The sequence below is a fragment of the Ylistrum balloti genome, unplaced genomic scaffold (assembly GCF_031769215.1).
Source record: "Ylistrum balloti isolate Yb309-2 unplaced genomic scaffold, AGI_CSIRO_Ybal_v1 Utg370392, whole genome shotgun sequence".
Taxonomy (NCBI): domain Eukaryota; kingdom Metazoa; phylum Mollusca; class Bivalvia; order Pectinida; family Pectinidae; genus Ylistrum; species Ylistrum balloti.
The window spans coordinates 995529-1009772 of record NW_026782271.1 but is presented as its reverse complement, the minus strand read 5'-3'; the positions used below and the strand labels follow the sequence as shown (position 1 = coordinate 1009772).

The following is a 14244-nucleotide window of genomic DNA, read 5'->3' as shown; positions in this document are numbered from 1 at the left end:
CCCTGAAAATAAGCTTCCTCCCATCTTTCTCCTTACACCTCCCACTAACCACAGGAAAATTTTCCTGCACCCTGCCCCCTTTTTGTTAACACCTCATTTCAACACTGAGTAACTAATGCCCCTAGCACTTCCATAATCTCCCCAGCCCTGCTTCCTCATAACACCTCCCCCTCCTCAGCACCTGTAGTATTTTCCCTTCACCTCCCATCCTAACCTTCCCTAAAACAATAGGTAGATCAATGAATCTGATACAAACACCTCCTTCCAACCCCTCCAACAAGGCCCTACCCCTGAATAAGTTTTCCCTACCTTTCCCCTCCCCCTCCCAATCACCAACAACAACAAAAAAATTTGCTGGTGGGGTGAAACCTGTGGCCCTTGATGCACATGACTTGTAAGTGTCACGGTTGGTTAGACACAGCATTTAACCCTAAACAGCCTGATGAACCATCAACTCCTGCTCTCCTGCAAAACATTGTACACATGGTTTCAGACAGTAGGACCAGTACACACTGTAGGTAGTAACCACAAAAAATCTCGCATTTAAGGCCCATTATCTGACAGAAGGACTAATTATTGCTAATTCAGTGTGGAAACCTCTAACACTTTGATGCTGGTTGCCTCAGCAGAATCCGAGGAAAACCATTTGTTGTGGTTGTTTGACATTTTACTTTGTGATTTTGGAATAGTATAAAGGATTATAGCTTGATATGAAGGAAAAGGAAACAAATGGTGAAATCTAGGAATTTTGTCCATGAATCCATTTATACAGCTAAATTTGGGAGTACATTGTGACAGGTAAGGTAAATTACAATATATTGGACTTAACAAGTTCATTTAACATTATATCTATGACGGTTTGTTGATGAAAATTCTACTTTTCAGGAAAACATTTTCTGTTTCTGATAGAATTGAAAAATATTGCAGTAATATTAAAGTGCTGATTGGTAGTGTGACATTCTCTGTTATGGATACTGGATCAAATGTACAGTGTCGTCAGTATAAGGAGGAGGACTGTGTTGATGTTGAATTGATTTCTTGGTAATATTTATGGAGCTTGACTTCGAGCTGAGTCATATCTGTTTCAGCACGCTGTTTAACATGCACAAGACCAAACATTTTGTAAACAAAGAAATTTCTGGGTTGTTATGGTCTTGTGTTTGAGTGTTTAATGAATGAATGACTGAGACGGGGCACCTGCAGTTTTAATCATAAAAACAGCAACAGTATCTATCCATATATTACAGATATTCATATCTCATGCCTGCTGTATACATTTACATTAATTTACAGGAAGTGTCTGTCAACTCTCCTTATCATTTAGATATAATTTTGATGTCTTTCTTTGTAATTTACATGACATCTGAAATTGTACAAGAAATTGTTGGAAATATTGATGTATAAAAGATCACCATCAGTGTGTAGAGCCTTCATTTTATTCATTTTTATGATAGAATTTCAGTATCTTATTATGAAAATAATTTGAAGTCAATATGGCTTATTCCTGTACACAGAGATATACCTGGAAATGTAAATATACTGGTGTTATATGAAGGTCAGTTTTTTTCAAAGACTTGGAGTGACAATGTATATAAGTGTTTAATATCTGTCAGGATGATATACCAATGTAGGTAATTTAGGATCTTGTTTATTCCTAATGTTTCTGATATTACTTCCATCCATCTCCATCTGCCATTTCCAGTTCTTTCTTTTCTCTTCCTTTTTCTACTCTTTCCTTCCATACGCCTTTAAGGATACCATTATTCTAATAAATGCTGTACCTCGTTTTTCTATCTTTCCTTTCCTTCAAATCTTTTCAGTTCTTTTTCCCTCCTTCTCTTTCCTTCTTTTCTTCTTTCTTTCTTCTTGCTATCCCACTTAAATCCATTCTTACCTGAATGTTACATTTATATGGTACATGGAGGTATACATACCAACATGTATGTACAATTTAGCGTTTGTTACACAGTGTATAGTCTATTGTCACTGGCAAATGGAAATGATATGATGTTCTCCTGTAATTAGCATTGTGTTCATACCACTGTGAACCTACAGTACATCAACATTTACAGCTACATTGCTTTACGTCTAAAGACAAAACATGTATCACAGGAGTAGGAATGTTCCTGCCTTTTGACATATACATTTATCACTGATGGTCTGGATATATGTTTACATATATTTATAGGGTTGTACAAAAAACACAGTGTACAAGACATGTGCAAGTAATTAGTACCTGTAAATACAAATTCATGATTAGATAAAGTATTGATGACTAATGCAGTAAAATACATCACACAGTTGTTTCTTTCTTCCAGGATTCGGTAGTGATACGACAAACTTATATTTGAAATTGATGAGATGTCCAGAAAAAATCACTGGCTGAAATTTTGATATCAAAACCCAGAGAAATTTTGAAATAATGAAAAGTTTTCCCTTCATGCCAGGCTTTGAACCTTAGATAATCAACTTCTTACTATGGGTACATACTCTGTCACTGGCCTGGATTATTCTGATGTCCATCATCTGAACTCCTGCCCTATAAAGAAGTGACCAGTTTCTGGGTCAGCATCGGAACGGTATATAGAGAATGGAATGCCTTTTTTATTTTTGACTCTAAATTGATATAAAAGTTGATGGATTGTCAAAATCAACTACCCTGCCATTACTTTCTTTTCTTCACCTTTTATAGGAATTTATGTGAAGCTTGGGAGTTTCAAACTTCCAACTATAGCTAATAGGATGTTGACCTTCAACTTATACACTACTTTCTCACTCACAAAATCTCTTTTAGCTTTTACACAAACCTCTTAATCTGCCATAGCTTATATTTGCAGTTCTTTAAAATATAAGTTTAAGGAACAAAATCTTTGTGATATGGTAGTTCAAGATAATTGTGTGTGATGGGAAGAAGTAATGGAAAAAATGTCATACCCTTGTTTGAGTTTAAACTAGCGACTTCTTGTTAACAAAGCAATTGCCCAACATTGTCTCATTACTTTTTATTTCAGAACAATCTAGTAAGCAAAGACAGACTATAAAACACAATTTTCTTAGCAAAAATCTTCTATGATATGAACTTTGTACCTCAGCAATTAGAATTTAGAGTAGAGAGGCCAGAGAAAATTTGGCGCAGGTTTAAGTAATTAAAGTGAAGGTAGCATGTCCGTTTCGTGTTTCACTTGTTGTTATTTAAGTGTTGGAGGCTAACACAGTAATTGACAATAAATGGTGATCACTTAGTGATGTAGATTTCAGGCTGTTTTGGCAACACTTAAAACAACCCCTAGATAACTTGGGAAATTTATTTTTTAAAAGACGCCCAGAAATTTTCAGAAACATTTGATGATTCAAGGTTGATGTAATGGAAGCTAGTTTTATGGGCCTGGATGTTTGATACAACTTTCTATAAAATTATTTCCCATTTTGTAGGTAACCTCCATGTATTTAAAAATGCAGGATACATTTTATTTTACAAACACTACTTTTGGGGAAAGTACTACTAGATTATGGGGTAATGTCACTGTGTGAAAATACACTTACAGAAAAATGATATATGTTTCAATTATTGTAAAACCATTCATTTTTGTTGATTTCATGGTTATCATTAATCCATAAACTAATATGTCCAGGAAATGATAAAAATAGAAAATAACATTGATTTTAGAACGAAATAGGTTTATCCATGAAATTAAATGCTAATAAAAATGCACATTTTTGTAAAACCATGGAAATTTAAGCCCAACATAAATGTACAAATTTACAGTAAAATGCAGACAAAACTTGACAAACCTTTGGGGGACATTGTATGACAACATTCACAGTTGACAACACTTGCTTTCTAAAGTTTGAATTATACATAAGACTGGCTATTTAAGCTTTGAAACACCATGTGAGGGCTTCAGGCATGTCATTAGAAGGTCAAGGATGGTATGTTGCTTCTCCTAGCTGGTTAACCTAAATCATCAGAGGTCAGAGTTACGCCCCTTGAATTTTTTTTTTTTATACATCTGTCATTAATTGTAGTCATTGAATAATCCAGTCAAAATTCTGCAAGAAGCAGATTTTGTTACATTATGAAACATGATTTACAAATAAGATAAACTTTCACTAAAATTGATATATTACCTGGTATGATAGGAGAATTGTAACACCTGTTCTGCAGAAATTTAAGTGTGTTTTAGAAATATGAGTGACAGATTTTATTAACCTCTTGCAATAATTTTGTTGCATTAATTCAGTTTTATGGACTAGAATGACATTGGTTAGTAGGAGAAAGACAAGTGTGACAAAGCATAAACATGTGTTATTACATGTCATTTCATTTCTAGTCACAATCTTCACTGACCCCAAAACTCTACATAAATCACATACCATTTTACCTTCTAGAAATTGAATAAATTTGAATTTAAGATTTGGGATATGTAATATTTACAACTTTGTGTTTTCCTTTTTTGAACAGGTGGAAGTATTTTGGTGTTTAATTGACGTTCAGTTGTTGAAACCCTACAGAAGTGTTTGGCTGGAGAAATGCTTAACTGAAGATGCTGAGGAACTTCATCAAGGTCTTTACAAAATTTTCTACCCTTCATCTAACAATTTTTATACATTTCACTTCTTTAACCAGGATTACAAATTCATTATTTTTATTTCATACAGATGGTAAGTAGCTTTATAAATCCTATTACCGCATTTTCAGGTAACAAGCAGATTTAACATCAATACCAAGGAAAAAATATCGTGGTAATTAAGTTATATTTTCATCTAAGTCCAGAATTTTTCCCTGTATTCAGTTGAATCTTCAGTCAGGTGATATTGTAATGTCACTCATTATTTACATAAATGCCTCTGCTTGGATCACATCAGTGACCACTGACTCGCTACATGCATAACCTTATTCTCAACAGATTGAGATAAAGAAACATTTGTACTGGCTGCGCAGAGTTTTTTCCTGGAACCCTCAAAATGAAATGTAAGACTGGCATCATATATGAAATAGAATAAAGTGTTATTAATGTTGAGGGTCCTTTGTCAATTTAAGGAGTCATTTAAAATGGAAAACACTGACTGAGCAGTATACTGTGGCTATTTAAGTACTAGTTGCATCATTTTGTCTCTTTGTAAAAGCACAATTGAGGTAGTGAACCTGGTATAGCTCAAGGGTATTTCTTCAGTCCACACCTGTTCTGTAACTCTAGTAACAGATTGCTACTTTCATTGGATTGTGTGGTAACAACCCACCATTGTATTAATTGACAGGTCATAATGAATATTACACTGACATTATCTACAGATCTACAGATGTAAGGGTTTGGAGCTCTGACTTGTCAGGGCCAGGGGGGATAATCACTTTATTGTTAGGATGAAACAGATTTCCAGGTATAGTCAATCAAATTAGAAATTATATTTGGGAGGACAAGGGTCTCTGATTAATGTATGAACAAGAGTAGTAAAGGTGGACGTCAAGAAAAATATTATGGGTTTACTTTGATGTTCGATCAACAGTATTTATAAGTGGTTAAACACTAGGATTTTGCTAGAATAGAGATGTTTGAATTTGAAGAGATCTTGGGTTTTTTTCACATGAAAACAAATTCCTTTACAAATTCTGTACTAAACATCCGGGAGTTTGCGGAGTTAGGTTTTAAGATATCCTAAATGGTATTGATGTTTTCATAGCAGGAGATTGTTGTCAGTGAATATGTCTGTATTACACAATAGGATGAAGAGTTGCAGTTGTACATGGTGTGATAGTGTATAATACACAGCACATCAATCAATACAGGAGACATAATTCCCTTCCTCAGGGAGATACATGTACTAGCAGCTATTAATAATAATCATGTCCTTTTACATAATTTTGCAGCCCTAATTTATAGTGTAACAATAAGTTCAATTAATTTCTTATGATGCAAAAGTGTTGTACAAATATCCCCATCTCTGTGTGCGTTTGAAATATCACTCAGAGTTATGAAAGATTACCGTTTTTCTGCCAAAACTTTTTTCTTCAGCTTAGGAGTTCTTTTTATAGATTTCACTAGATGAAAGCTTAACAGTATTAAGGCCACATGTATTGTTTCTATTTTGAGCCCACCATGTGATGGTGGTGTCTATTCATCTATTCAAATCACCCTTTGTCCATGGTCCTTCCATCTGTAAATATTTTTTGTTATTGCTTTTTCTTGGGAAGCACAGGATGGACCTTTATTAAACTTTGTATATAGGTTTCCCTTGCTCCCTAGTTGTGCCAGTTTGATTTTGGGACTGATCAGAAAAACAAAATGGCTGACAGGTGGCCATCTTGTATTTTTTCAATGAAATTTGTTACTGCTATTTCTTGAGAAGTACTGGATTGATCTTTCACCTTGGTCCCTAGTTGTACCCATTTGATTTTCAGTCTGATTAGAGAAACAAAAAGGCAGACAGACAGCCATATTGAATTTCGCCTAGTAATATTTTTTATCTCTGATCAGATAAACAAAATGGCCGACAGGTGGCCATCTTGGATTTTGACTTTGAAAGTTTATTATTGCTATTTCTTGATAACTGAAGTTTGTTATAGCTGTGCCAGTTTGATCCAAAGACTGATCAGAAAACAAAATGGCAGACAGGTGACCATCTTGGACTTTGCCTAGTAAAGTGCTGAATAGATTTCTTTCAAATTTCATGTGTAGGTTCCCATTAGTCCTGAGTTATGCCTATGTGATTTTTGGACTGATCAGAAAAAAATAAAAAAAACTTCCAGGTGACCTTCTTGGACTTGGGAGTTAAAGATTATTATTGCTTCTTCTGCAAAGAATTAATTTGTTATCGTTAAGAGCAAAAACAGAGAAGAGAAAAGAAGGGAATAGATCAAACTTTCAAAGTACGAATAAAGATCAAACAATGGTGGGTGCCAAGATCCCTCTAGGATCTTTTGTTTGAAAAACTGTTGAAAAGTACAGCTACTAGGGCTGATTGAGAATTTGTGAGGGTTTGACTTTTGGTGGACATATTACATCATTTTTCAACACAATTCCCTCCAGTATCTATACACTTTTGCCAGCAATGCCTAAGTGTCTCTATGCCACTTTTTGAGAAATACTTTTCTTGACTGTTCAGAAAATCCTCCACTGCAGGCAAGACATCATCTGACCAAAACAGGTACTGAAATTATCTTTTTTCAATTTTGGAAATAGATAAAAGTCTGATGGAGTGAGATCAGGCAAATAAAACAGATGTTTAATTACCATTACTATCCTGGTGGAACAACACACCTTTACCAAGTTTCCATGGCACTTGAGTTTAATATTTTTACTTAACTGCATAAGAAGTGATGCATAATATGTGCCATTGATTGTTTGTCCCATTTGCGGATAATCTACCATGAGAATACTATCAGCTTTCCAGCTGATGGAACAGTCTTTGACTTCTTTGGCGGGGGTGAACCAGGAAACTTCCATTATTTAGTCTTTTGTTTGGCCATAGTCACAAACCTCTGCAAAGAAGCAGGAACTTCTGGTTTAGTTTAGTCTTTTGTTTGGCCATAGTCACAAACCTCTGCAGAAAGCTAGTATGATTTACCTCTAAAAGGTTCAGAGTAGCACTGTACTCATGTCTTTAAAATCCCAGCTGTACTGGCTATATACCTCTCTGTAACATGCTTGTCAGCCACAACAATATCATGGACTTAATTGACCTTTTCTGGGGTTTCAACAGTGACAGGTCTTCGAGGATGGGCGTCATCCTCAAGGCTCTGCCTGCCACACTTATATTTTGCCACCCAATTTTTCATTGTACCCTGTGAAGAGGCACCATTTCCTAGTGTTATCATATCAGTATAGATATCCTTAGGTGCTAGACCTTTCTTAGGCAAATATTGAATCACTGCTCTTTCAGCAATTTTGTCCATTTTGCAAAAATCACTTGCCTTGTTTACTCTACTGCTTCGACAAATTGACCTAATGACGGCAGTCTTTGGATACATAGCCTTAAATAATCAGAGAATAGTAGAGCTGAAAAGGGACATCCTTGCTTAACCCCCTCAATACAAGGCTCACAACTTATCAATCAGCCCTCGTATATTGTCTACAGCTTGATTTAGTAATTCATAGATCTGAAACTCGGACAAAAGCTCCATACAGATGTAGATTTAATAACAGATTCTTTCAGAGAAAGTCGTTTTAGATCAACTTTCAATCTTTGTTAATGATTTCCTGTGCTCTTGTTGTTCAACCTCACACATTATCAACCTCACATGTAAAAAACACAGAATAATTTCCCATTTTTCATAAATAGTTCATTATAGATGTTATTTTGGTTGTAATGTAATGAGCTGTTATTATTCATGAAGGTTTCATTTTCTACCTTACAATATTACACTCAAGTATAAGTCTAGCTATGATCTGATATTAGGATTTTCACCCAGAGGGAGAGGTCACATGACTACATCTAACATTCCATTTAGGTAATTATGGCAGTGCTACATTTACACTAGAAATCTTTCACATGATGACCTACTATGATAATATATCATAACACTGGACACCTATCGTACACTGACCTACTGGGCTAATGTATCCTGTGTCAAATTTCCTTATTTCTATATGTCAGGCTAGAGTTTTGGCTAATATTACATTTCACATAATGAGTAAACATTTCGGGATCATTGTTGGCGTGCCTCACACACATCTGCATAAAAAAAGACCCACCTGTTTATATAAAAACACTGTTTATTGTTAATATGTTCATCAAGAACTTTATCAATTAAGAGACTTCTTAATATACATACTGTAACCACATGTTGATTCATTGTTGATTCCTCTTAATATCATGATGGTTAATGTCACATTTTGTTTATTATCATGCTCTTCTTAAATGCTGGACTTCATACTGTATAAAATCTGTTATTGTGGAAGTATTGCGCTATTACTTAACACATTTTAATCACTTGTATATTTTCCCATTAGCTGTCACTAATTTATTCATCATAAATCTTCTAGACATATAAACCCACTAGTGCGTAAATATGTGTAATAAAATATCTTAACATACAGATTTCTGAATTTTCTATCTATATGTTGTTAAGTCATTAATTTTTGTGGGTTTTTTGTTTTCATTAACTTGCTGGGTAATCTTAATAAAAAATCATTCATATTCCTAAATTGATGAACTTTTGTAAAACAAAAAAAATGCCTGAGCCATTTAAAACATTTTTGAAAACAAAAATAATTTCAGCTTCATGAGAATATCCGACTTTACAGTGGACGTAATGCCTAAATAGTATTTCTTGTTTACTTGCAGATATTGAATTTACTGACCAGTTTGTGTATAGATAATAAAATGCGTATATTTAGATATATAGGTATATATAAGTAATATGTAGATATAGATATATACATATATTTATTGTTTCTACCATTGTATAAGTTATGAAGCTTTATTTACTTATCATATAGATACACATATTGTATTTACTAGCCAGTGTATTTATAGATAATAGGATTTTTTCTGATGTATATGTTGATATATAGATACCACTATTTACTGGTTACCACATCAATGACAGTCTCGGATGAGATGTAAGGCACTTGATAACTTACGGTGTGTGAAATGAACATCATCACCAAGTCTTATCACAGGTGTAAATAAACACCACCTGTAATTACTGTGTACCTTCAGGGTAACTTTATAGGTAGAATCTTTTTATTTTTCTACCTGTATCTCAAAATTGTCGTAAATTGTAAACTATGGTACCCCTATTAAAATCAAGGTAATGAAAGAGTGTAGATTTCTACCAGAAGTGAGCGTGTTATTCAGTAAATTTCTATTTTCAGTCAGAAGTGGTATAGTTACGTGAAGATTCTTCAGATATAGGAATTTTGAAAAGTTTACTAAAGTTATTTAAAAAATGTTGCAAGACCCAGCCAAGAAATCATCCTAGTATTGTATGGTAATGGTTTTATACGGTGATTTCTGTATATATTTTCAGTTGACTGGATTTTGTGAATGAGGTATGGACGTAACATCACAGAACGAGTAATGGTGACAGGGAAATAAATAATTGTTGTTACTCAGCACAGACAGAAGGAGAGCATTGTCCGCAGACTCTCTACATAATTGGATGGAGATACAGGAATTCTTGATGAGCTCCTAATAACTTCATTTGATGGAAAGACCATACAAAGAATTCATCATCAGTGAAAAGATGGTGAAATACTTTTTATTTTTTCAAGAATAGACAGAAAAATACGGATATACAGTGATTTATGTGTTTGTAAACAGTCTTAATAATTACAACAAACCAAGATGTCTATGTATCGGAGTATGAACCCACCACTGTCACCACGTTTCTCCAACTATAGAACCACAGGTAGGTACAGATACTATCACTATATTTCTCTAAGAGGGTTGTAGACAAGACACAAGAGGTTAGCACCTTTCAATAAAGATTAAGTACAAAAGTATAAAATATGAAGTCCCCCCTCCTCCCACCTCCATCATCATGGTTAATGTAGTGTTTTGTAGTGTTGTATGAATATGGAACTAGAAGAATAAGAGTTATGGAATCCAGGGAGGGAACAGAAGACAGACTAGTTAAATAACCAGTAGATGTAATGTTGGGGGAATGTTAGAGGAGGAATGATTAAAGCAAAATGGCAAGGTAATGGGGGCAAGAGAGGAAGTTAGGCAGAGGGTCAATTTAAAGGGGCATGGAAAGGGGCAAAAATGAGAAATGCTGCAGAGGGGCAACATACATGGATATGGAATGGGGCAAAAAAATAAATGATGCAGAGGGGCATGGAAAGGGGCAAAAATGAGAAATGATGCAGAGGGGCGACATACAGAAGGCATTGAAAGGTGCAAAAGAGAGCGATGATGAAGAGGGACAATGGAAAGAGGCAAATAGGAGAAATGATGCAGAGGGGCAACATACAGGGGGCATGACAAAGGCACAAGAGAGATGATGCAAAAGCAAAGGGGCAACATACAGGTGGTATGACAAGGGGCAAAAGGGAGAGATGATGCAAAGGAGCAACATACAGGGGGCATGACAAGGGACACAAGGGAGAGATGATGCAAAGGGGCAACATACAGGGGGCATGACAAGGAGAAAAAGGGAGAGATGGTACAGAGGGGCAACATACAGGGGGCATGACATGGGGCAAAAGGGAGAGATGATGCAAAGGGACAACATACAGGGGGCATGACAAGGGACACAAGGGAGACATGGTACAGAGGGGCAACATACAGGGGGCATGACATGGGGCAAAAGGGAGAGATGATGCAAAGGAACAACATACAGGGGGCATGGAGACGGACGAATAGGAGAAGTCAAGAAAAGAAACAAGGTACAGGTACAATGTACAGGCACCATAGCAAAGTGCAAAAGGAAGTAGACAAGAAATGAAATAAAACAGAGGGGAGATGAAGGAATAAGTGAAGAGGGAGAAGGGGAAGACAGTTTAGGAAGTAAGTCTGTCACAGTGGCATGAGATCCACAAGAGAATTTTTATAACGCCATGGTACAGGTTGAGAACCTACATATGTCTTTGTGTCTTTGGTCTGTCTATCAATCTGACTGATAAACGGTTCCTTGTTACTACTATTTCTGAAGAATTTAATGGATAACTTTGAAAGATAAACATGTTTAGTGTGGATTAAAGTTGTATGTGCCATATATTTTGTTTAATTGCTTAATAAAGATGGTTGCTAGCAGCCATTTGGAGGTTATGTAATCAAGAGATGGCTACCACTGATCATGATGGTGGCCATATTGAGTATCGGAAATCAGCTTCTAAAGATGATCTTATTGTGGTAGATTTACAGACATTGGCTGACAGATATGCTAATACAGGATCTGACAAGTATAGCTCCACCTCGCCAGGATCTGAACGACACGCCCAGCCAGATAAAATATCCCTGATTGACCGCATTCCGAATACGGACCGTTCTCTACACAGTGAAAAATCCCAAGTGGACAAAGCCAACATTGAGCGGTCGTCTCTGGACAAATATTCGTTATACTCCACAGAATCCAAAAACAAAGATCATGAGGTAAGGTCAACATTTGTTTTTGCTCTGACAGTTCATGACCAGGGCACTTTGTGGTATCCTTGTCTGACGGTTCATGATCAGGGCACTTTGTGGTACCTTTGTCTGATGGTTTATGATCAGGTCACCTTGTGGTACCCTTGTCCGACGGTTCATGATCAGGGCACCTTGTGGTATCCTTGTCTGACGGTTCATGATCAGGGCACCTTGTGGTACCCTTGTCTGACGGTTTGTCATAATTTTGTTTCTGCCCCTTTCCTCTTTAACAGATATAGATATAGGCTTGTAACGTTATGTTGTTGTATAATGATAACATGCAGGTCAGGTTGTGATTTGGTTAGGTTTAGTTAATGGCCTTTTAACTTAAAAGATTAATCAAAACAAAAAAAAGAGAATATCAGAACAGGTTAATACAGATGTTCATTAGTAGGTATAAGGAGTAGAGAATATTGTTATGGTTAATTTATTACATCACTATTTGACTATACATTGTTAATACAGATGTTCGTTAGTAGGTATAAGGAGTAGAGAATATTGTTATGGTTAATTCATTACATCACTATTTGACTACCTGTATACATTGTTAATACAGATGTTCGTTAGTAGGTATAAGGAGTAGAGAATATTGTTATGGTTAATTTGTTACATCACTATTTGACTATACATTGTTAATACAGATGTTCATTAGTAGGTATAAGGAGTAGAGAATATTGTTATGGTTAATTTGTTACATCACTATTTGACTATACATTGTATTTGTATTGTTTAATTGCTGTGGTTATCACACCAGGAACACCTAGAATCATTTAAGGCAATGTCTTTTTCTATTAACTAGTGGCTACCTCACTGAACAACATACAGGAGATCCATAACATGATAGTCAGAGTCATTAGAGCCCAGGCAAGCACACAGCCATAACAGCATAAGAAAGTTTAAGTTCACCTGGCAAGAATCCTACTCCTTGTTTAGCAATGATTTGATTTTTGCCCAAATATGATCTCCAGCAATCTTGTGTTAAGGGGAATCAATTTTGTATTAATGGTGGGACCCTGTCCCATGGAGCAGGAGGGGTTGCCCTAACCCCAGGGACAGAGGATTGAGATCAAAGAGTAAAATATAAATGTTGTGTACATTCATATGTAGAATTCCTTTTCCTTTAGTTTTAATAAAGCAAGTTCAGCCATGCAAAGCCGGTTGAGTGATACAGGCCCTATGGGCCTCTTGTTTTTCAACTTTACTAGAATTAAAAAAAACTTTTAGTAAAGGTTCTTGAACTTCATGCCTCAGATTTCCACCTGAGGTTGTTACACTGCTAACTAAACTATTATGGCCCCCATATGTCAATTAGATAAGTATTTTTGGTTGAAAAACTGACACGGTCATTGGCTAGGAGACAAAGCCTTATGATAGAAACAGTAACAAAGACATAAAACTTTTACTAACTAACTAACTACATAACTAACTAACTAACTAACTAACTAACTATTTTTGGTCAAGACCAATCATAATGAAGGATAACACAAAGTAAAATTTTATTGAAATTATTTATAACAATATATAAATATGGTCCTTAAAAATGAGCACTGGTTGTCAATGGTACATGTGCACTCCATAATCATTATATAATTTATAAACATATCTCAATATGTGTTGCTTTCTGAGAGAAATAAGTAGTCTTCCCTGAGAGTCACCATTGGTAAATCCATCATCAGAATTATGTAATCGACCCATGTGTCATCGTCCGTGACCTTCATTTCCATGGAAATTCTTGTCATGTGATGTCACTACTGATGTTCTGATATTTCCAAGTATTTGTTTTGTTCAACTCATTCAAAATGCTGAACAAAGGAAAGATTTATGGTATCAAAAAAGTTGTTTAGTTTTAATTAGCTAACCATGTGCATTTGGACAGTATACTTATGGTAGTAAAAACAGAAGTTGATGTTCTGCCATCAAGAGATATTGTGACAAAAAATATTTCTGTGTTTATTAACTCATTTCTTCTAGATTTTCAAGAATGTCATTGAACAAAAGACATCGCATTTCAAAACAAAAATATGATATCAGGCCAGTTACATGTAAGTTACGGCTATATGTTTGTTTTGTCGATCATAGGGCTGTGTACCCGACTTAACTCTAGACTCCTGCACCTGTTTTATCTCAGGTGAGAATGCACCTTATTCACCTGAAAGTTACACCTAATTAGTGTCA

General features: G+C 35.4%; 1 protein-coding gene across 1 annotated transcript in view; it reads left to right on the top strand.

Moving 5' to 3' along the window:
• Positions 1-764: 764 nt before the first annotated feature.
• Positions 765-14244, top strand: part of LOC132554341 (septin-2-like) — a 50318-nt gene continuing 36838 nt past the window's right edge. The window contains exons 1-4 of the mRNA XM_060218647.1: positions 765-798; positions 4463-4565; positions 9971-10351; positions 11801-12036. Of these exons, the coding sequence (XP_060074630.1) occupies positions 10288-10351; positions 11801-12036 (300 nt within the window). The 5' untranslated portion in view covers positions 765-798; positions 4463-4565; positions 9971-10287. The remainder of the gene's footprint in view (positions 799-4462; positions 4566-9970; positions 10352-11800; positions 12037-14244) is intronic.